This window comes from Myxocyprinus asiaticus, chromosome 9 (assembly GCF_019703515.2).
Source record: "Myxocyprinus asiaticus isolate MX2 ecotype Aquarium Trade chromosome 9, UBuf_Myxa_2, whole genome shotgun sequence".
Lineage (NCBI taxonomy): Eukaryota > Metazoa > Chordata > Actinopteri > Cypriniformes > Catostomidae > Myxocyprinus > Myxocyprinus asiaticus.
In genome coordinates, this window is record NC_059352.1 from 35,711,021 (window position 1) to 35,735,575 (window position 24,555).

Sequence of the window (24,555 nt, forward strand, 5' to 3'; positions counted from 1 at the left end):
AAAATCTACTGTAAAATGAATGTCACAAAAATAAGCCCCCACAAAAGCTGCCAATGCTGAAACATTTTGAGTCAAACCAGATGTAATAAGCAGAAGTTGCATTAAACTAATTCTCTTAATTCGAGTCACTTGCCTATTAAAATATTGACAGATAATTCCAAATTATGTCCTTCATTTTGGAAGATAGCAAAGATGAAAAACATTTAAATCAAGCTCCTTGTTGTGTTTTTTATTAATCATCTTTACGAGGTTCATATCTCATATGTCGTGCTGTGAGTGTGTGTGAATGAGGTAGAGACAGTTGTTGTCAGCAGAGTGCATGAGAAGGCAGCACTTGTTAATGCAGAAATAATGCCATAAATCGGAAGATTTTTAAATGGAACCTATGATGACCATACACCCTCTTTTCAAGGACATGTCCTCTTTTTCTAACCTTAATAAAGCATCCTGTTGGATTTCGAGATTCCCTAAATGAAATAAATTCCGCAATGAAATCTAGTGCATCATATTCGTGGATTCCTCTCTCTCTTTCTGCGTGCTGTATGTCTGTGTCTCTCTCTCTTTCACACACACACATACAGGGCATGTGCAGTGAGCACTAGAGTCCAGTAACTTTACCATGCAAATGTGTGTGTGATTGTGTTCTCATCTATTTGGGATTGCCGTCGAAACCTAATGTCCATACGCAGACATTAGTGAGAAAGTGATTTACGTTAAGTAAACATAGACTGTTCTTCCGTATTTGACTTATCAGTGATATTATAGTGCTTGGTAATGGAAATAAGTTGCGAAGCGGAAGTCTGTTGCATCCATATTGGAAGAACAGTAATAATGGGTAATTTCGCTGCCTGTGGAAAAAGGTGGATATCTCATTACTTTTTCACTGGGAATGTGATGAAAGAAATAAAAGCTGAAATAAATAATTCCCTCTACTATTATTCTGACATTTCACATTCTTAAAATAATGTAGTGAACCTAAAAGACCAGGGTATGTTTTCTACAATTAAATGTCAGGAATTGTGAAAAACTGAGTTTAAATGTATTTAGCTAAGGTGTATGTAAACTTCTGACTTCAACTGTATATATATATATATATATATATATATATATATATATACACACACACACACACACACACACACATACATACATACAGTACTGTGCAAAAGTTTTAGGCACTTGAGTAAAATGTTGCTTAGTGAGGATGTCTTCAGAAATAATGCCATAAATAGTTTTCATTTATCAATTAACGTCATACAAAGTCCAGAAACATAAAAACAAAAAAAAAGCTAAATCAATATTTGGTGTGACCACCTAGGTACACCTGGAAACAGGTTTTCTTGGTTGTTGGCAGATAGGATGTTCCAAGCTTCTTGGAGAACTTGCCACAGTTCTTCTATCTATTTAGGCTGTCTCAATTGCTTCTGCCTTTTCATGTAATCCCAGACTGACTCAGTGATGCCGAGATATGGGCTCTGTGGGGGCCATACCATCTGTTTTAGTGCTCCTTGTTCTTCTATTGAATTCTATTTGCAAAGGGAATGTTGAAATCTAAAATTGTTATTTCCTACTCATACACTAAAAGCAGAGTATATAAAATTACTGTTTGAAGACAAACGTTCACCAAAGTGGCATTCAACTGATCACAATCTGTAGTCAGGACATTAATAACGTGAACAATTACTAATACAATTTGAAAAAAAACTTCTTAAACTACAAAGAGTTCTCAACAAAAAATCCTCCATGTGCAGCAATGACAGTTTTGCAGATCCTTTGCATCCTAGCTGTCAGTTTGTCCAGATACTCGGGTGACATTTCACCCCACGCTTCCTGTAGCACTTACCATAGATATGGCTGTCTTGTTGGGCACTTCTCACACACCTTACAGTCTAGCTGATCCCACAAATGCTCAATGGGGTTAAGATCCATAACAGTCTCTTCGAATTGTCTGTTGTCCAATGTCTGTGTTTCTTTGCCCACATTAACCTTTTTGTTTTTGTTTCAAAAGTGGCTTTGTCTTTGCAATTCTTCTCAAGTCCTGCACCCCTGAATCTTCTCTTTACTGTTGTACATGAAACTGGTGTTGAGTGGTTAGAATTGAATGAAGCTGTCAGCTGAGTACATGTGAAGCGTCTGTTTCTCAAACTAGAGAATCTGATGTACTTATCCTCTTGTTTAGTTGTACATCTGGCCTTACACATCTCTTTCTGTCCTTGTTAGAGCCAGTTTTCCTTTGTCTTTGAAGTCTTTGTAGTGTACACCTTTGTCTGAAATCTTCAGTTTTTTGGCAGTTTCAAGCATTGTATAGCCTTCATTCCTCAAAACAATCATTGACTGACATGTTTCTAGAGAAAGGTGTTTATTTTTTGCCATTTTTGACCTAATATTGCCCTTAAGACATGCCAGTCTATTGCATACTATGGCAACTCAAAAACAAGCACAAAGACAATGTTAAGCTTCGTTTAAGAAACCAAATAGCTTTCAACTGTGTTTGATATAATGGCAAGTGATTTTCTAGTACCAAATTAGCAATTTAGCATGATTACTCAAGGATAAGGTGTTGGAGTGATGACTGCTGGAAATGGGGCCTGTCTAGATTTGATCAAAAATGACTTTTTTCAAATAGTGATGGTGCTGTTTTTTACATCAGTAATGTCCTGACTATACCTTGTGATCAGTTGAATGCCACTTTGGTGAATTAAAGTACCAATTTCCTTCAGAAACAGCTAAATCTGTACATTATTCCAAACTTTTGGCCACCAGTGTATATATACACTCTCAGGACAAAAGGTACTGTTTAATGTACAATGAAAAAAAAAAAAAGTTAATTAGGATCTTAATGATTTAACTCATCTCTATAGAGAAATATGAATATCTGAAGGCAAACATGTATGGATTGTTTCCTAATATCAAACATCATTCAAACAGACTTTTAGTAAGAGTGATGTGTATTTTTGGTGGATGACAGTGTTGGTCTGTCTGGCCTCTGTTGGTGCAGTGTTGTCTAAGTACTAAATGTATTATGTTAACACTCATTTAACATGAAAACAAAGGGCAACTTGCTATTTTTTAGTTGCTTATTTAGAAGGAAAGGGATTGGACTTTACTTTGAAGTCAGTAATGAGTGAGTGGGTAAGATGGAGATATGTATGATTTGTACACCTCATAATTATTCATGAGAAGTCATTTTTATTTGCATAGCGCTTTTCCTAACACACACATTTTCAAAGAAGCTTTACAGGAAATCATGCATACAAAAAATGAAACCATAATATCTATAATGTCTTACAGAGATCATGTGTAGTTTGATTAAATATGATTGTAAAATGTGTATAGAAATTAAATAATTAATTTTATTTAGAACCCCTGTGAGCAACCTGAAGGCGACTGTGGCAAGGAACACAAAACTCCATAAAATGTTGGTTAATGGAGAAAAATAACCTTGGGGGCCAGTAAGCTCACTGTGGGGGCCAGTTCTCCTCTGGCTAAACAACATGAATATAATGCCAATATTAGTTATTTGTGTGCAGTGCAAGTCAAGGTTTTAAATTTGTAAATTAAGCGTTAAGGTCCAGTGTTTTAAAAATAAAAATAAATTATTTTTTTATGAACTTTAAGATTAATGACTAATGTCTTTTGAAATCCATCCTGGATTAACTGCAGAAGTTCACATAGATGCATTATCCTTTGTTAGTTGGCTGATGAAGGCTTTTGTTGGCAATTAAATGATAGTCTGTGTATTCCATTTCAAGAGCATAGTCCATCAGTAGACAAAGGTGTTGCAGGCAGAGAATGATGATAAATGATGAGGTGCATCGCAGTTCAACCTGCAGGTAATTTCGGTGAGGTTCAGTGGGGTCCATTATAAGTCCAAGGTTCAGGCAGTGACATATGAAGTATTCGATGTCTTACAGTTGGAGTTGGCATCAGTTCATCCTCTGAAGTCAAAAAACTGAAGTGATGTCTGGCTAGCACTGGCTGTAATTTGTCGTCATCTCTCAGCAACGCGTAGCAGTGGAGTCCGACACCAAGCAGGAATGGAGCTGGATCTGGCAGGCTCTGGTAACCTTGGGATATGAATCCTGAGGTTGAGACATGGAAACAAATGGAATAATATTAGAGTAGACGCCATTCAATTTTATGCAGAGTTGTAGATCATGATGGATGTTTCTGGTTCCGGCAGACCTAACTAAAGCAGCCTAATTGTGAGTTAATGGATAAATTAGACGTATGCCTGGCTAAATAGATGGTTCTTTAGTCTAGACTTAAACTGAGTGAGTGTGTCTGCATCCCGAACACTATTAATGAGACTATTCAGTTTAGGAGCCAAATATGAAAAGGATCTACCTCCTTTTGTGGATTTTGATATTCTTGGAATTATTAACAAGCCAGAATTTTGTGATCGTAATGAACATGACGGAATATAGTGTGTCAGAAGGTCACTTAAGTACTGTGGAGCTAGACCATTCAAAGCTTTGTATGTAGTTTACAGAATTTTAAAATTAATATGAAATTTATCAGGTAGCCAATGTAACGACAATACAATTGGGCAAATATGATCATATTTCTTGGTTCTAGTCAACACTCTGGCAACTGCATTTTGAACCATTTGAGGTTTATTTATTGAACTTGCTGGACATCCTCCCAGTAATGCATTACAATAAACTAGTCTTGAGTTCATGAACACATGAATTCATTTTTCGGAATCAGCAACCGAGAGCATATGTCTTAATTTAGCAATATTTCTCAGGTGGAAGTATGCTGTTCTACAAACACTGGAAATTTGATTTTCAAAGGACAGATTGATATCAAATATACCTAAGTTCTTTGCAGAAGACGACGTAACAGTACATCCATCGAGAGTCAAATGATATTTTAGCGGCTTATTCTTAGAGATTTTTGGTCCGATCATTAGTACCTCTGTTTTGTTGGAATTGAGTAGAAGGAAATTTCTGGGCAGCCAGTCTTTGATTTCCCTGATACACTCTGCTAATTTGGAGAATTGTGAATTTTCATTGTGTTTAGAAGAAATATAAAGATAGACATCGTTGGCATAACAGTGGAGACTTATTCCACGATTCCTGATAATATCTCCCAGGGGAAGCATGTGTAAGGAGAAAAACAGAGCTCCTAAAACTGATCCCTGTGGCACTCCATACTTTTGTATCGTGTCGAAGGCAGCACTAAGATCTAAAAGCACTAGAAGAGAAATGCAGGCACGATCAGATGGTAAGATCAAGTCATTTGTAACTCTGATAAGTGCAGTCTCTGTACTGTTATGGGGCCTAAATCCTGACTGAAATTGTTCATATATTCAGTTTCTCTGTAGAAATGAACATAGTTGGGAGGACACTACCTTTTCTAGTATTATCGACATAAATGGTAGATTTGAAATCAGTCTGTAATTAGCCAATTCTCTAGGATCAAGCTGTGGCTTCTTAATAAGCGGTTTGATAACTGCCATTTAAAAATTTCTTGGGACATGTCCTAAGAATAGCGATGAGTTAATAATATTAAGAAGTGGTTCTGAGATTACTTGGAATGCCTCTTTTAAGAGCTTAGTTGGTATTGGATCTAACATACATGTTGTGGCTTTTTTTTAAATAAGTTTTGTTAGCTCTTCATGACCTATGACAGCGAAGGATTGAAGTTTCTCGTGAGCAAAATTATGAGACACTTTTCTGAGGTGCTGTGACAGTTGATTGCATAATTCCAATTTTATTTCTGATTATGTCAATTTTATTAGTAAAGAAAATCATGAAGTCATTACTATTGTGCTGCTACGGAGTATCTGGTTCAGTCGATGCTTTATTCCTAACCAATTTAGCCACAGTACTGAATTAACACCTAGGATTGTTGTGGTTATTTTCTATGAGTTTGCTAAAATATGCTGACCTGGCAGCTTTTAGTGCCTGTCTGTAGCTACAGACACTATCCTTCCATGCACCGCGAAATATCTCTAATTTTGTTATCTTGCGCTCCATTTTCCGAGCTGCTCTCTTGAGAGCATGAGTGTGATCATTGTACCATGGTGCGAGGCTTTTTTCTTTAATCGAAGGGGGGCGACACTATCAAGAGTGCTAGAGAAGACTGTATTTATATTTTCTGTTATTACATCAAGTTCTTCTTAATTTTTTGGCTTACTGAGTATGTGAGACTATTCTGGAAGATTATTAGTTAAGCTATCTTTAGTGGTTGAAAGAATAGTTCTACCTGAACAATTGCATGGTGTAGATTGAGTGACATTTAGCTGATCGCAACAAACAAGGGACGAGGTAATGATCTGAGATGTCATCGCTCTGTGGTAGAATTTCTATAGTATCAACATGAACATATGACAGAATTAAGTCTAGCGTATGATTATGGTGATGAGTTGTTCCTGTCACATTTTGTCTGACTCCAAGAGAGTTGAGAATATCAGTAAATGCTAATGCCAACGTGCCATTTTCATTATCTATGTGAATGTTGTAGTCACCAACAATTAAAGCTCTATCTACATTAACTACTAGATCTGATAGAAAATTTGCAAATTCACCAAGGAAAGGTCCAGGTGATCTATATATTGTAGCAAGGGCAAAAGATAAGAGATTTTATTTTTTTTATCTGACAGTGTCATATTAAGCATTATTGGTACAAAAGACTATCCTGTCCTCTGAGTAACACCAAACATTTCACTGTAAATTGTAGCAACATCTCCTCAAACCTTCAGACGAGGCTCATGTTTATAACAATAACCTGGGGGAGTAGATTCATTTATACTAATATATTAATCTGGTTTAAGCCAGGTTTCAGTCAAACAGAGCGCATCCAAACTATGATATGTAATAATTTCATTTACAATTAGTGCTTTGGTAGAAAGAAATCTAATGTTTAGTAGCCCTACCTTTTATATGATGTTTATCTTCAAAATTGTATTTATTTATTATTTTTTTTATTTTTTTTATTCTAAATGATTTAGTGAGAGTTTTGTGTTTGGTAGTTCTAGGAACAGACAGTCTCTATATGATATCTAGGTGATACAGTCTCTATGTGTTGAAGTTTATGTGACCTATGTGATGTCTCAAGGCAGCTAGCAGACATTCGGATTAACCAGTTTGTCTGCTTCCTGACCTGGGCCCTAGTTAGTCAAATACTATTACTGTTAAGACTATGAGTCTAATTACTAGAGAGGAGAGCGGCACCTTCCCTGGAGGGTTGGAGTCCATCTCTCTTTAGCAGGTCAGGTCTACCCCAAAAACTCTTCCAGTTGTCTATAAATCCTATGCTATTCTCCAGACACCACTCAGACATCCAGCCGTTCAGTGACACTAATCTACTATAGACCTTGTCACTATGACGAGTAGGGAGGGGGCTCGAGCATATTACAGTGTCTGACATCATTTTTGCAAGTTCACACACCTCTTTAACATTATCTATAGTGATCTCCGACTGGTAAAGCTGGACATTAGTGCCGACATGAATAACAATTTAAAAAAATCTACATTTAGTATTAGCCAGCACTTATAAATTTGATCTGATATCAGACGCTCTGGCACCTGCCACTATTGTTAAATAAATGCATTTAACAATAGTGGCTGGAGTCTCTGTTTCCACATTCCTTACAATAGAATAACCTATTATTAGGGCTCTTTCAACATGACTCTCAGTGGGTGCATCACTGCTTGGGGAGAATCGATTGGAAACCCTAACAGGAACGGGAGAGTGGTGTCGCTTTGCTGATCGAGTATGCCACTGAGACGTCACCCAAATGCCCTGCTGTAGGGGCTCTAGAGCCGGAACCAAAGTGTTTGTGTGTTGGTTTCTGTTCTACCCGCATCCGAAACAGGATATACCGGCTTCTCTTTCTCACTGACCACCGCTAGTGTGCGAATGCGTGTCTCTAGCTCATTAACATTCTCCATCTGCCTGACTAATTCCTTGCATTTTTCACATGTGAATCCTTCACTGCTGGCAGAAGAAGCTATAGTAAACATGTGGCATGTAATGCAGGAAGAAATAACATGAGCGGATGCCATGACTTGCCGCTATTGTTTGTTGTTGTTGTTGTTGTTATGGTTGTTCTTGAGCGGCGAGGATTTGAGATCAATGTGGTTCCTAATCAGCAGATGTTTGAGATTGATGCAATAATCTGTGTAAAACACAGTGGAGAAAACGAATGCACGCAGTCGAGACAAGATGTAGACAAGCGAAAAAAGAAAAAGATACAAAAACGAGAGAAACGGGTGCACGTGGTATAATACACAGATGAAACAGAAGAAAAGTAGAAAAACCAGAAGCGTGTGGTAAAATGGCAAAGGATAAAACGATGAACGTATAAGAATAAGAATAAGCAATGCTAAGCAGGCTAGCAAGCTACAAACACTCATGCAGTGAGCATCAGCAGATGTGGCCTTAACCTTTTGACCATATTTAGAGTAGTACCATATTTATTTTCTGATGGTAATGAAAGTTATGCTTTGAGGGATGATCTGTTCAGTGGGTTGTACTGTTGTTTAAAATTATCTTGATTGTTCAGCTGACGAAACATTGGAAAAAAAACATATTTACAAAATTTCAGTAGAAAAAAAAATCAGAAAACATGAGTTGTGAAGATTGGATGTGATCTAGGAACTTTATGCAGCATTGCTATTTGAAAAATATGTAGGTCCATCCCACAAAGCCTTGTTTTCATTCCAGTCAAAAATGAAAACAGTTTCTTTAAAAGTACATTTCTGTATGTGGTCAAATGTGGAATGGAACTGCACTGTCTTCAATGTATGTAGTGCTGCCTGGATAGGCCAATCGCATGTACAATACCTTTTAAAAGTTTGGAAACAATAGGAATTTTTTTGCTTGAATAAATTCATTCTTCTTTTCATCGGTGCATTAACCCTTTCATTCGTACCGGTCCCACAGAGTAGCGTCACACATATGTGTTTCTGCAACAGCCAGTTGTGTTACAAACTGCCAGATTCAAATCGGCTTTCTCACCGACACAGCGCATCAAGCGTCTGTTATTTATATTCCAACAGTTACTCATACAGTCTTTTAAACCACAGAATATGTTTATTTTATATACATACACTACCGGTCAAAAGTTTTGAAACACTTGACCGAAATGTTTCTCATGATCTTAAAAATCTTTTGATCTGAAGGCGTATGCTTAAATGTTTGAAATTAGTTTTGTAGACAAAAATATAATTGTGCCACTATATTAAATTATTTCATTATAAATCTAAAATGTAATTTAAAAAAAAAGTTTTTGAAATTGATGACTTGGACAAAATAATAAAGAAAAGCAGCCAATATGTGCCCAGCATATAGATGGGAACTCCTTCAATACTGTTTAAAAAGTATCCCAGGGTGATACCTCAAGAAGTTGGTTGAGAAAATGTCATTTCTGAAAATTCTAGGCAAAGGGTGAGTACTTTGAAGATGCTAAAATATAACACAGTTTTGATTTATTTTGGATTTTGTTTAGTCACAACATAATTCCCATAGTTCCATTTATGTTATTCCATAGTTTAGTCTATTCCATAGACTTTACTATTATTCTAAAATGTGAAAAAAAATTATAATAAAGAATGAGTGTTTCAAAACTTTTGACCAGTAGTGTACATCCATCTCGTCATGAAAGTACCACGATAAAAAGTTTAGAGTGCTGCCATTTGTTTACATTAGTAGCGGTTGTCATTTGTCAAACAAACAGCTACTCAAAGAGGTTTTCAAGCGTATAATATGTTTATTTTATGTAACAAACAGCTAGATTGTCACCAAAGTACCACGATAACATTTCACAGCTTGTATATGCACAGCCAATATATAAACGTGATCTTCCCATGCAAGCAGCCACGTCTGCTGATTAGGTGCAGCTGCGGTTTTCATTAACACAAACAGCTACTCAAACAGTCTTTTCAGGCATATAATAAGTTTGTTTTCTGAAAGAGACAGCCAAACTATCACAAAAGCACCACGATAACAGTTTAAAACTTGTATACTCTTAGTGAAAACATGCTGATCAAACATGATTATCCGTGCACGCAGCAAAGTCTGTTTACATTAGCACTTGACACACACACACACAGACATACACTGTCTGAGATGCCAAACAGTGCATATAGGCAAACCGGACTGCTGATATTATTTGTTTTTTTACAGCTATAAAAACGAAATAAAACAAAAAAAGTACAGCAGACATAACCCATTTGTTAACATGTTTACTATATTATATACAGTATTTTTTTATGACAAGAAATCAAAAATTAAAGTAAAAATCATTTAAAAGAAATACTTATCTACAATCTGCTCCACCCCTACCGGCTGTGCAGTGTTACGTGCAAAAATAACTCACTCCAGGGGGCACTGCAAAGGAATTTAGAACCTACTCATGAAAAGATTAAATGTATCAAAAACACTCTTAATCATTAGTAATTCTTCAAATTATTATTACCATTTAAAATAACTTTATTTATTTTAAAATTAATTTATGTCAAAGCTCCATTTGCAGCAGTCTTCTGAACTAGTCTACGAAGAAAATAAGGTAATATAATCCCCTATGAAATTATTCTAATGTGCTAATTTAGTGCTCAAGAAAACATTTTTTCTTTTTCTTTACAACAGTTGGAAACCATTGTGCTAAGTATGAACATGACAATACAGTGACTTTTTTTCAGTTGCTGAAGTATTTAGTAAGCTTGCATGAGGTATTTTCATTTACATTTTCAGGAAGATGGTATGATTAGCCAATACCTAATAAAGCAATGGTTTTTATTTATAGAAAAAGGCTTACATTCTAGCATTTATTTTTATTATTTTTGCACTGGCCTAGATTCTGTTTTGAATGTGATGTTAATTTTTTTTTAAAGATTAAGGACCTAGATTCTGATTTGAAGAATAAACATCACTCACTCTGCTTTCAGTTTTGAAGTTGTGCAAGTTCTACATGACAAGCTTCTTGATATGGTCGGAAAAATACAGTAAGTATGGTTAATATCTGTCTTTTATTTCTGTACTACATTTAAAATGTTTAGTCTCAAAAACCTTGTGATAAATATTATGCATATGGTCACATATATTTACCTAGGGTACCTACTGTTCTAGTTGGGAACAAAAAAGATCTTCACATGGAAAGGTAAGCATTATATAGTGACTGTTCAATAATACAGCAAATTAATTTATGAATGAAAAATATCTTATCTAGGAACCTTCATTTTTTCCACTGTAAAATTACATAGATTCCTAATTTACAAAAGTATTCACCCCCATCCCTAAAGGCTCCAATATGCTTCAAGCTAAATCAAAGAATGAACGAGTGTGACGTAATTTCGAACAAAATCTATCAAATAGAATGTGTTTTTGAGGTTTTCAGTGATTCAAAATGCTCTCAGGAAAACTTTGTACTGGCTTTGTACCAGCATACTGCCATTGGTCCACGTCACCGGTGGGTGTGACTCACTCTTAGGCTAAACAGTTAACCGAAATAAAATCAAAATCGCAATATGTGCTCCGTACACACAATCTCTATCTATCTGGTGCCCTGAGTGACAGAAGTGCTCTGAGGTGTGCATCGTGATCTGAGTGCATTATTTAATGCATCCCAGATTTACTTTAATTGTACATTTGTGTAATTTCACATACCTCTATGTTTGGCCGCTACAATTTACAATACGCATTTAAAATAATTACATGAGAGTGGGTGTTTGTTGACAGCAAGGCAGATGAGAGCATTTCACTGCATTAAAAGGCTGTTGTCAACTCAACTTTAAACAATAGAAACTTCTGTCCCTTCATTTTTCAAAATAAGTTTCTGCCGAAATTGGTTTGAAAAAAGGCTTGAGCGTTAACCGGGACTGCATAGTAAGTTAAGAAATTATTACAGAAATAAATTACTATTAAGTAATAATAATAATAATAATAATAATAATAATAAATTATAATAGTAATAATGGTCATTATTATTATACAATAATATATTTCTATAATAATTTCTTAAGTTAACATTATTATTATTGCAATAATATAATATTATAGTTGACTGGGTTTCAAAAAAATTATGATGAAAATTGAACTGACCCTTTCACAAATTGGACACTCTTTTTTTTTTTTTTTTAACAAAGCAGACATATGCAATGTGATTATGACACTTTCTGCCACTCCCTCTGTTTGACTGTTTTATTTATTTATTTAGTTTGGTTCTGTCTGAACCCTTTCTATAACAGTATTTCTGGTTGGCAGTAAAGCATGGGCAAAACATGGTTTAATTTTGGTTAAAAGGAATCACACGTTTTTTGTTTTATGTTTATCATATCGCAGTTCAAATCGCAATCGCAATTTTATTCAAAATAATCGCAATTCGATTTTATTCCAAATCATTCAGCCCTACTCACTCTGCTCATTTATGCCTGTCTGGGACCCTGTTATACACCCACTTTTGCAGTAGTATCAAAATCATCATAAAATACAAAATCAGATGGTAACTGGTGCATATTATGGCTGCATTTATCACACAAGCACCATGAATGCAGAATGTAAACATGACTGTGGCAGATTACTGCCTTCCCTATAAAAAGGAGGAAGCGGGAACCAGGTGAACAATCACGAAGACTTTAATTAGACACCGACACTTCCAACTGAAACACACCATAAAAGTGCTTTCCAGCACAGAGTCGCTGGCACACACACTGTTCGCCTTCCCGGCCCAACGCAGAATGCACAAGATACTCAGCTGCCTGCATCTCTCTCTCTCTCTCTCAAACTGCCATCTCCGGCTCCTCTTTATCCCGCTGCTGGCTGATTGAGGCAGCTCTGTGGCAGATCAGTGCCTTCCCTATCGGAGGAGGAAGCAGGAACCGGGTGAACAGTTCACAAAATAATTTTAATTACAAACAGTAAAATACAAACATAATTCCCATAGTTCCATTTATGTTATTCCATAGTTTTGATGACTTTACTATTATTCTAAAATGTGAAGAAAAAAAAATTATAATAAAGAATGAGTAAGTGTTTCAAAACTTTTGACCGGTAGTGTACCTGTATTAATGCATCATATCTAATCATTCAGTGAAGACTTGGAAACAATTGAGAAATTAAATGTGTACCTGCATTTTTCTATGTTTCTCTTCAAAAAAAATTAACCGTGTTGCCCTGTGACAATGTCACAGCCACTTGTTTCCAGTGAAAAATACTGGTGGTGCAGCATTCGGATTGGACGTGTGTTTGACACCGCTCATGTAAAATGCAGATTAAAAAGTAGGTGAGTATTTTGACCATATTATTGTGTGTTTGACAGTAGATCCACCCCTGGACCTACCATCTAATCGAAGATCCTGTTCTTTGCATGTCTTGAGAGAGTGTGTGAATGACGCAGTCATGACATCAGAGTCTTGAAATTGCCAGGTTTATATGTGGGAAACAAACCAAGTTTAATTTAAAAGCTCAATATAATCAGTAGATGCAGATACTCTACCACCACACCACCATAAATAGCTATGAACATATACAAAGATATATACCAAATTTCAAGCTTGGTCCATATTCAGCCCAGCAGAACTGGCTATATTGTACTCAGTCAAGTACAACAGAGTTCAATTTTCAGCTTGCCCCAGGCAGGATTAAAACTTCCAACCTTTGTGATTCTAGCCCACTGCTTTACACATGTTCGATGATGCCAAAGAGACATACCAAGTTGAGAGTCAGCACACCAAAGTATAGCTAAAAAAAGTGCTGTCGCTGCTGCAGCTGAAGGGTTTCAAATATAATAAATAAACTGATAACTTTTGTCTGGTATGGTGTAAAGGTCATGTGAGAATGAAAAAAACAAATCTGTATTAGCTGATCACTAGGTGCCGAGGTCACGAAAATGCTCAGATATCCTCAGAACAGGGTGTTGGTACTGTGCACAAGTTCTGTTTCGATACAGCAAGCATTTAAAAGATACATTTATGAAAAAATCTAAATGGTGGGTGGACAGTATGTCTGATCATCTTTTTTCTTTTATTGTTGTGATTCTTATGACCCAAAGAATCCAAAGAGAGCTCAATTATTCATGACTTTCACTCAACTTGGCATGAGGACTGAAACCAGAAGAAATAACAGGGTTACCGTGGATCCTTAAAAAGTCTTATGTCTTAAATTTACTTTTTAAAATGTAAGGCCATAAAAAGTCTTAAATATCTTTAAAAAATTACAAGAAGTCTTAAATTTAGTTTGCTGGGGTCTTAAATTTTGGGGCGTGAATAGAGAAGATGCTTAAAACAGCAGAATCTGCGTGAGTCAAAATCATTCTCTCTCTCTCGTGCATCCATCATTTAACAGCTGACGCTTGAGTTTAGTGTGAGCGTGCACATTGAAGCGTATTTTTACTGAACTTACGATGTTACACATGTCTAAACCTTCATAAACCCGTTAATCAGAAATGCAAATGCCGTTATTTTGCGTCTCTAAGCGAGCGATGTGCTAACGCTGTCGCTCCTGCCTATAATCGACAAGGCTGTTAACGTTGCAATTTGCAAGCACGTGAGGTTGGAGCAGTCTTTTGACGCCTTTCAAATCGTGACGCTTCCTTATTTTACATCACCTTTGACAAGAATTGTAAAGCTAACAGAACTACTCAGCTGCAGAGTTACACCTGTTATATCTCTCATCTCCACCTCTTTGTGCTCCATCTGACATATACAGGTATTTTCTCTGCCATCTGAATTAGTTAAAAAAAATAATAATAATATATAAAACAATAATGTAATTAAATAAAATTATAATATTACTAATATAAATAATATAAAAATATATTATCTATATTTAATATTTGGTATATAATCTGTTTTCAATATACATCATAGCTGATTATGCAGCACAGTTCTCTTTCATAATTTAATCTGTTATCATTTTCAGTACGTATTGTCAACTTTAAATGGCCATTTTTAAGGTAACTGACGAGATATTTCACACAAAAATGAAAATTGTCATCACTTGCCTTCATGCTGTTGCAAACCTGTATGACTTTCTTATTTCATTGGATATCAGAAGGAGATATTAGGAAGTTTCAATCACCATTCACTTACATTGAATGAAAAACAAGATGCAGTGATAGTGAATGAGACTAAATGTTTTGCTTAACATCTCCTTTTTTGTTCCACGGCAGAGAAAAATTCATACAGACTCAAGGGTGAGCAGCGATGACAGATTTTTAAATGAACTGCCCATTGACTTACCTATTAAAGTATTTGTTAATGGTAAATCGCCAAGAAAAAATATATAAGTGTTATTCAGCACATGCTAGACCTTATTCACAGCAGTGCCATGTTTAATTTTTGACGAGAATGACAACGAGGCTGTGAGGGATAGACGTACAGTCTCTTCAATGGGCTGTACTGCAATTTTAAAGTGTTTTTGGGTCATTCCACAGACAAACATTGGAAAATTATCTTTTCAACGGCACACAGTAGACAGAAAACTCCAGACAACATGAGTTGTGGAAAATCAGATGGGATATTGGAGCTTTTTACAGATATATACCATGCATGCCATTGAAGAGATGGTAAGTCTATCCCTCACAGCTTCATTTCCATTCCCATTAAAAATCAAACATGGCGCTACTGTGAATTAGGTCTATATACCAGTCCTCTTTACAAAAATGTCTGCGCATGCGCAGTAAGTGGTGGCAGAAATCCCGCTGATTGTTGTGTTAGATTTGACAGATTAGAGGATTAAACGAAAGTATGACATCACCAAACCATCATAAATACAAACATATTCTTAGCGATACAATTACTAAAATGAAATGAGTTAATAACAAACATGTAATCATGTGAGTTGAAATGATCTCCTCAGTCCAGTCAGCTCTGTTGATGATCTTGAAGCCACAGCAGTCAACGAGAGCCCTAGGAATCATTTTTCAGCTACGTAATCCGATAAAATTTTACTTTTTGCGCATGGTTTTTGCCACCACTTACGTGTTTGACATAAGCGGTGACATTGCCAAAGCATTGGTCTATTGCATCACGTCTTGCTGGAAAGCAAGTGACAAAAGTGAAGGGTCACAATATAGGCTAAATACTTTAGGCTACGTGTATTCTTAATACATTCATTTAGAGTTTTAATGTTGTATTAACTTATTTAAAGAAAACACATAAATGCACAATAAAATATTTTTTAAAAACATGTCCAGAGACATCCAAGTAGTCTCAGTGGTTTTGTATTTACCAGCTAATTATTTAATTATTATTATTATTATTAATATTGCAAAAGTGGTCTTAAATTTTTCTTTTATTTGGCCTTAAAAAGTCTTAAATTTCATTCCTTCAAACCTGCAGAAACCCTGAATAATCATTCTTCTAAGCCAAAGTGTTCAAAAGGTAGAAGCAAAAGAATAGTGAAACTCTTGAGCTAATGGTGGCACTATAGAGTTACACTGGTGGGGCTTTTCCACTGCACGGTATAGCTCGACTCTACTCTGCTTGCTTTTTGGGGGTTTTCCACTGTGGATAGTACCTGGTACCTGATACTTTTTTAGTACCACCTCGGTCGAGGTTCCAAGCGAGCCGAGCCGATACTAAATGTGACGTCAAAACCCTGCAAATCACTGATTGGTCAGAGAGAATCGTCACTACCAGCGTCACTGGATTTGCGACACGGGACATCAACCTGCTAGTTTTAAAGTTAGCAACAGCGACAGCGATATCATTTGTTCGCGTGACTTTCGAATTGTAAAAAGAAATGGCTGTGCGCAAAACCACGCCGTGGTCAATAAACGAGGTGCAGACATTCCTCTAGTTAGCGACGAACGAAACGATGCGAAACGAAAAAGTCTTTCAGGAAGTGTCTCAGCTGTTGGCCGCACACGGCTACAACCGGACCTACCAACAGTGTAGGGAAAAGTTAAAAAAATTTAAGTGACTACAGAAACATCAAGGACCACAACAGCCAGAGTGGTTCAAACAGAAGAAAGTGGAAGTGGTTCGACCAAATGGACGCTATCTATGGCAATAGACCGGCGAGCAATGGGAGGGAGAGTGCCTTGGACTCAGCGTTGTTGGAGTCCATGATGGAGGATGGTACATTTTGTTACGTTAACTCTATATTCTGCTTGAAAGCTTCACTTTATTTAGTTGACCAGCTACTGGAAAGCTTGCTTCTAAAACAACCAGGCCAATTTAACTGTTACACTTGTGTAAAATCACCATGCAACAATTGCTTTATGCAGCACAATGAGCTAGTAGCTAACAGCTAGCGGTCCTGTTATTGTTTATGGTCAACAAAAACATGACAACTATGCAGCGCAACTATGACGATCAGCCTATAATCCCACCTACGTTGAAGCGGCACTAAACTGCAGTGGAAAAGCAAGCTCAGAAAAGTAAAGCGAGCAGAGTCGAGTCAAGTCAAATCGTAACCGAAAACGAAAAGTGCCATGGGAGACCACAAAATTAGCTGGGTGACTTTTCAGACCACCCCCAATTAGTGTGCCAAATTTAATAACTTTCCTCCAAAAAGTTAATAGGGCTGCCTTAGACTCACAGTCAGAAGGATAGTAATAAGAAGAGAAAGAATGCTAACAGGGCTACAACAGGGCTCACGCTCCTACTTTCATGGAACACGCTCCATGAAAGAAAATGCAGATGCTTGGATTTTCAAATAACCTCACTGGGGAGAGAAACCCCTCTCCAAGCAATTCTGCCATATGGAGACACTGGCACAGAACACTTCTTTTTGCTTCAGGCAAAATCACAATGGTCAAAAGATTTTATTTACTGGGATGTCAAAATCCCCTCTTCTAGCTCTCTGCATTGCTTTCATACTCTAAATTTGGAACACTGTAAACATAAGCAGTGTAATACAAACAATGAAGCATCTCAGTGCTGTTGTACTGAATATTAGCATACTTGGAATATTCCTTGCCTAAGCAGATTCGAGGACCAGAACTAACCGTTGCATAATTTTAATTTAATCCAAGAAACATTGATCAGACTGACGTGCTCTGCAGAACATGCCATGTTAAAGTTGATGCATAATGTAGCAACACATCCAATTTATTCTAACATCTTTAACAGCATAGAGACAACCTCAGTGATTGTGTAGGTTTTTTAGTTTTTATCAGTGATATGCAAGCAGCAATAATATGAGAATTTAAATGTTTATCACATTACAGTTTAAATCATTATCGCAATAAGATTTTTACCAAATCATTTAACTCTAGAAAGTATGAATTCTACCTGGACATTTATACTAACCTTTGCTTTTATGCTCAAACTCTCGGTCATTGTCCTGCTGTAGAATGATCTTTGGTTGATGTAAACAGGTCCACCTTGAGGATTCACCTGTATTTGAATGTATCCATGTTGACAATTTGTTCATGGTAAGCTGCCACATTTATAACTCCCATTAGTTTGTTCTTACAGGGCCTATCCATTTTCAGTGGCATTACAGGAGGGAGTAATATTGGGGAATTTAAGATTGTTCTTGTGAAATGTCTAAAGTGCTTGGGATACCCATTATGGTGAACCATGTTGATGTTTTATGTTGCAGAGAATCACCTTGTCTTCCTGCTCTGTGTAAAAATTGCTAATTGGTATGTCCCTTAAATGGGAGGAGCAAGCTGTATATTAATGCAGCTCCTGGTAGACTTTTTGTGAGGGGGTTGATATAGGAGCTGAGAGTCATTGAGGTGTGTTGCAAATGTCGATTATGTGTTGAAGTTTTGGGCCCATGTGGCATAGCCAAAGAACAACTGTGTGTATATATAGTATTTTTTTTTTTTTTTTTTGTCTGCACATCACTTTGTAACTTCTTTTACTGCCCGGACATTCTTAACACTTTCAGTTCAAAGAGCTCATCTTTAGTCTTCCAAAAGGTGTTAGGTTTTGACACATTTATGAAGGCACTGTAACTTGACATAAGCAACAAAGGCAGTAAGGCAACGTCTTTCCGCTCTGACATTTTCTTCTTTTGCATTAACGTTTTTTTTTTTCTAGAGTGATTAAACCAGAAGAAGGCAAAACATTAGCTGACTCTTGGGGTGCTGCCTTTATGGAGTCATCCGCTAAGCAAAATCAGGTAATATTGTTTTTTTTGTTTTTTTACCATAGATCAAAAACTTCTGCTGAGACATGGAGTTAGTGTTACAAACCTTATAGACTGTCTCAAGTTTCTGCAAGTATCAGTGCATATATTAAATATTACTCAATATTTCTACATGTATTAGTTATACATATGTATATTAGTGTATATATTCTCTTATTTTATTTTTATTTATTTATTTTTATTTTTTACAAGAGCATTCATTTTACAGACAGCTGTAGAGGTTTTCAAGCGGATTATTCTGGAAATGGAAAGAGTTGATGGAAATGCCCCATCTGAGGAAAAGAAGTGCGCTGTGATGTAAGAAATGCAGTAAACTTACTGGCCAAAGTCAGATGCACCAGGCAGCTGAATTCTGATGGATCAACAGTTCAGTAACAGACCTCCTCCTGATTCTCCCCCTTTTTTTTTAAACATAGTCACATGCTCTTCAAATTGAACGTCAACAATCAAAAAATATTCCAAAAAGTAAATTATTTTCAGTATTGGGAATGAAATATTAATGGGTTTTAAGGTTAAATTACTTTAAAATGTCACTATATAACTTAAAAATTCCCATCTCTGTTACCTTCAGCCTTAAAGGAATAGTTCACACAAAAATAATTCCCCTCATCATTTACTCACCCTCATGCTGTCTCAAACTCGGATGACTGTCTTTCTTTTGCTGAAAAAAAAAAAAGATATTTTTGAAAGATATAGGAGGTATTTTTGTCATTGGAACAATATCCATACAAGTGGTTTAATCTATGTCTTCTGAATTGATACAGTCGCTTTGGTTGAGAAACAGACAAAAAGTTATAAGAACCAAAAGTCTGTAATCCGTAGTCTCCTTGGCCCATTCATGAGAGAAGCTCGTTCACACAATTCCTCGATTGACGCATACGCAGGGTGCTGTACATTAACCAGACACAATGTTGCCAGGTTTGCGGGTTCCACACAGAGTTGCGAGATGGAATGATAGTCTCGGGTTGTTTTTGGGATACTTTAAAGATGTACCTTGGTTGGCAAAATGTTGATAGTAAACACAGCAACAAACATCTTAAAACGTGCATTGTATTCCAAATGGGCAAAATATTTTTTACATTTCTTAAAACCTACACTGTATTCAAAATGGGCCGGATGTCAAGATTTGTAGTGAATAAGGACTTAAATTTTGTTTATCACCCAAATCAATTGTATCGCTTCAGAAGACATGGATTAAACCACTCGAGTCTTGGAGTTTTGTTTAGTGCCTAATTGACTTGCATTGTATGGACAAAACAACTCATACATTTTTTTTTAATATATTTTGGTTTGTGTTTGGCAGAAGAAAGTCATACATGTTTGAGATGGCATGAGGGTGAGTAAATGATGAGAGAATGAGCATTTTTGGGTGAACTATGCCTTTAACATGTTGATACATTTAACGATTAATCTTACTGGTACTAACCTGTATACATCACTGTAGTCAGTGCACAGTTGAACCTTTTTTTTTATTTTTTATTTTTTTTTTTAATAGCTCAACCAAAAGTTTACTTATTTTACTTCAGTATCCATCTGGATAAAATGTCAGTTATCCATGTAAAAGTTTATTTAGAGGCTGTAATAAAATCCTGCACCTTTGATATCTCTGTTATATACTACATTCCCCTTTAGTGGGGATGAACAATGCGTATATGTATGGTGATGTAAACAACACCCTTAAAAGAATGGTTTTATACACTATTGAGTGCCTACAAGAACTCTATTCCTGCAAAACCCTCTTCAGTAAAATGTAATTATCAGGTCTTTAGAACTTTTAAGCTTTGTTAGAACCTCAAAAAACGCTATTTGTGAGATTCAACCTTTTTTTTTTTTTTTTCTGGAATTGTTTTGCTTTGATGGATCAGAAATTAACCTGGTTACTCTATAATGGAGCCCCTCCCTCTTCACTAGAATTCACATCACTTTCAACAAAGCACCTACTTGATTTACCTTTACTCACTATTTGAAAGTGTTTATGAAATAAGTACACCATTCAATGTAATTCTGAACTTCATACAAACCACTTGTATTTGTCACTTTTAATGGCATAGATTCTGAAACTCTATGACAAGTAATTTAATGATCAACAACTTTTCCCTATAGAGTTGCATATAAGGGAAATTTTCCTTTAAAAGCAGGGCCACAAACAATATCTCTGAAGAATAGTGATGATAATACATAGGCAACCAAAAGTATTACCCTTTTAATATCTTTAAAATGATCCTCCCTGCTTTTTATTTAGTAACCCCATAAAGTATTAAATGGATCAGTAGCAACATGACAGAACTATTATTAGTCAGTACTATTGAAGTCCAAAGGTCCTTTAAAATCCTCATCTTGCCAGGAATTTCATTTTTAGTTTGTCAACCTTCATCAAAATTGAGGGACTTATGTATGTGGAATTTTTCTTTATGGGAAAAATAAACACATTCAAAAATTTTAAATGTGTGTTCTGGGTATGTTTTCTTATGTCATGTCAATTTATTTATATAGTGCTTTTCACAATACACATTGTTTCAAAGCAGCTTTACAGAAGGTCATGCCTTAATGTCCTCAGTGAACAGCTTAATAGAGAACCATTCCTTAATATCTTTATGCGTCCTGTAAGCAAGCCAAAGGGTAACTGTGGCAAGGAAAAGATGTTAGTTAGTGGAGGGAAAATCCATAAGGTGATTAGTAGAGAGTAAAAACCTTGAGAGGAATTAGAGTCAGGTAGGGTAGTCAGTTTTTAGGAGAGTCAATTTCCATTGCATTTGCGTTTTGATACAGTTTGAGAAATACAGAAACAGTTTTTTGCATGAGTGACATGAGGAAAAATGCGTGTTACATAAGATGTTTTCATGCGTATATTTTACTTTGTGAAATTCAAACAAACCGCTGAACCCAACTATTGAAGCTTAACATTTTCTTTTCATAAAAAGGAACTGAATGCATTAACTAGAAAAGACATGTCTTGAAATTAAATGTTTTAAACCATAACAGACATATTACATGGTAAATCAAGCACGTGTGTGACGAATGTTGAGTTAGATTGATGTTAAAATCACACTAAATCTGACCTGGCTGTTCAAACTGAAGGCACATTGGAAAAAATCGGATACGTATACTATTTGTTTGATTTGAAAATGTCAGATTCAAAGTGCTTGGGGCTGTTCACACCAATTAACAGATCTGTGTCAGATGTGAGTGAAAAAATACAATTTGGGCCACATTCAGCTGCAGTGTGAAAGTAGCCTTAAGAGACCGAGATGATGCAGGCAAGGTTCAGTGAAATGTCCATTGAAATGTCTGTCTGTTATCTAGCTGGTAGTTCGCAGTAGTTTATGTTCTGTGATGTCCATCCGGTCATCAAACTGCCCCTCACTGTCTGGTTGGTACAGGTAGCAGCAGGCAATTGGCACCCATCTGTGGTGGTAGAGTAACACAAGGCTGGAGCTGACAGATTCTAGGAACCTCTGGATTCCCATACCTTTACTGACAGGGAAGCAAATGGAATAATATTAGTGTAATGTCATTAATTTCATAATGGAACAGAGTTATAAATTATGAGACTTGACCCTTCGCTAAGCCCTGTCTTAAAAGTGTTTCTGATCAATACTATCTTAGCAACTGTTGCCCTCTGACATTTAACTGACAGACGTTTGCTTTTTTTCAACGAGAGTCTACGGGAGTAATGTGTTTTTGAGAAGTTTTAAGTTAGATTTTAGAGAAATTAAGTTAATTAACAGTTTAATGTACAACAGTAAAGAGAAGACTCAGGGGTGCAGGCCTTATGAGAAGAATAGCAAAGAAAAAGCCTCTTGAAACCGAAAAACAAAAAGAAATGGTTAGAGTGGGCAAAGAAACACAGACATTGGACAACAAATAATTGGAAAAGAGTGTTATGGATCTTAACCCCACTGAGCTGTTGTGGGATCAGCTAGACTGTAAGGTGCGTGAGAAGTGCCCGACAAGACAGCCACATCTATGGCAAGTGCTACAGGAAGTGTGGGGTGAAATGTTACCTGAGTATCTGGACAAACTGACAGCTAGAATGCCAAGAATCTGCAAAGCTGTCATTGTTGCACGTGGAGGATTTTTTTGATAAGAACTCTTTGAAGTAGTTTAAAAGTTCAGATTTAAAAAAAAATAATAATAATTTAATTTATTTTTATTGTAATAGTAATTTACTAATTCAACACGGCCCCTTTAAATGCATTGGCAATATGCCTGCACGAGTGAGCTTGGACCACTATGTTGAGAAATTGCAGTGTGAAAAGATGTCGGAAGACACCAGTGGCTGTTTTACTAAATGTAAGTATCCCCCATTACTACGAGTTTATGACAAATGCAGATAAGAAGACAAATGCAGATCCGAAGCACAAGTACCTACTAAAGCACTTGACACGGCAACATAGATCCTTTTGATAGATCGCAGGGGCTGTTCACACCGAAGGTATTTTTTCGCACTTCTGCAAAGTGTTTCAATTGTTTTCATATGTAATTACGCGCTAGACGGACGTCGTTGACTGCTGCAGCGCGTTTTGCTGTTTCTTTCGAGTCTCGCGCAGGACCGAAGAATTTTAGACACCATGTCAAGTTAAAAAGCTTCAATATTAAAAAATGCACCTCGAGAAACCAGCGTTCTGTTTCATTTGTTGCGCTGCGTCTAGCTTGTTTTTAGGGCAGGTGTCACTAAGATTCGATGTTCTGAAGAAGTTAAAGTTTCAGCGCGTGATAAACGGTAAGCCAATATTTTTTTCCTTTTGCTTTTCCCCCCTCTGGTTTGAGGAGCTGTGCCTTGTTAAAACTGTTTACTGTTACTATACTGTTACGAATGTTGCCTAAGATGCTTACAAATGTACTTGCTTGGAGAAGAAATTATAAAAATATTGATTGAATCTGAGTTACAGATTTTATTAACCATTTAGGAACAATTTAAGAACAGTTCAAGACTAATTTATTTTATGTTATAGGATCTATTTGAAAGAATTAAAATAAAAAATTGATGTCTGTCCTTTTATTGTTCATCTGGTCAACGTTGATATGGTTTTTAAAAAGTAATTAGTCGAGTAATTTAATTACTTTTCAGACAGAGTAATTAGTACAGAAATCTAATTACAATGTAGAAGATGTAATTAGTAATTAATTACTTTTGGAGTAACTTAACCAAGTAACTCACTGGTTATGAGTGCGATCTGGCGCTTGAATAGCCAGGTTAAGTTAGTTTTGTTTTAGATATTCCAGACACATTCGGTGATAAACGGCAATAACTCTTAAACGGCTTAGAAAATATTTTCCAAAATAGTATTACTGTAAAACATGGAAAGCTAATAATATTCTTCAAGCTTGTTTTCATTATTTCCACTTGATATTATGAGCATTTGCCTGCAAAAGCCGTTGCAATGTGAGTTACCCCGGGAAGACGTCCTCCTGTCACAGCGGCAAGTAAGGGACCGAGGAGAAAGTGCAATTCTTTTTATTTAATTTTTTTAAATTTTTTTATTATTAGCTTGTGTG

General features: G+C 36.2%; 1 protein-coding gene across 10 annotated transcripts in view; it reads left to right on the forward strand.

Annotated features, from left to right (window-relative positions):
* The window catches only part of LOC127446060 (GTP-binding protein Rheb-like), a 28,704-nt gene extending 7,204 nt beyond the window's left edge, over nucleotides 1-21,500 (forward strand). For 4 of the 10 annotated variants that reach the window (XR_007898100.1, XR_007898101.1, XR_007898098.1 and 1 more), the window contains 5 exons: nucleotides 10,899-10,955; nucleotides 11,063-11,110; nucleotides 13,140-13,231; nucleotides 18,948-19,029; nucleotides 19,265-21,500. Coding sequence is in view for 1 of the 10 variants with exons in the window: in XM_051706698.1 (XP_051562658.1) it covers nucleotides 10,899-10,955; nucleotides 11,080-11,110; nucleotides 13,140-13,231; nucleotides 18,948-19,029; nucleotides 19,265-19,357 (355 nt within the window). In the remaining 9 variants the exon portion in view is untranslated. Of the gene's footprint in view, nucleotides 1-10,844; nucleotides 10,956-11,062; nucleotides 11,111-13,139; nucleotides 13,232-18,947; nucleotides 19,030-19,264 lie in introns of all 10 variants that reach the window. The other 6 variants (XR_007898102.1, XR_007898103.1, XR_007898106.1 and 3 more) reach the window with 4 other exon arrangements.
* Nucleotides 21,501-24,555: the final 3,055 nt, after the last annotated feature.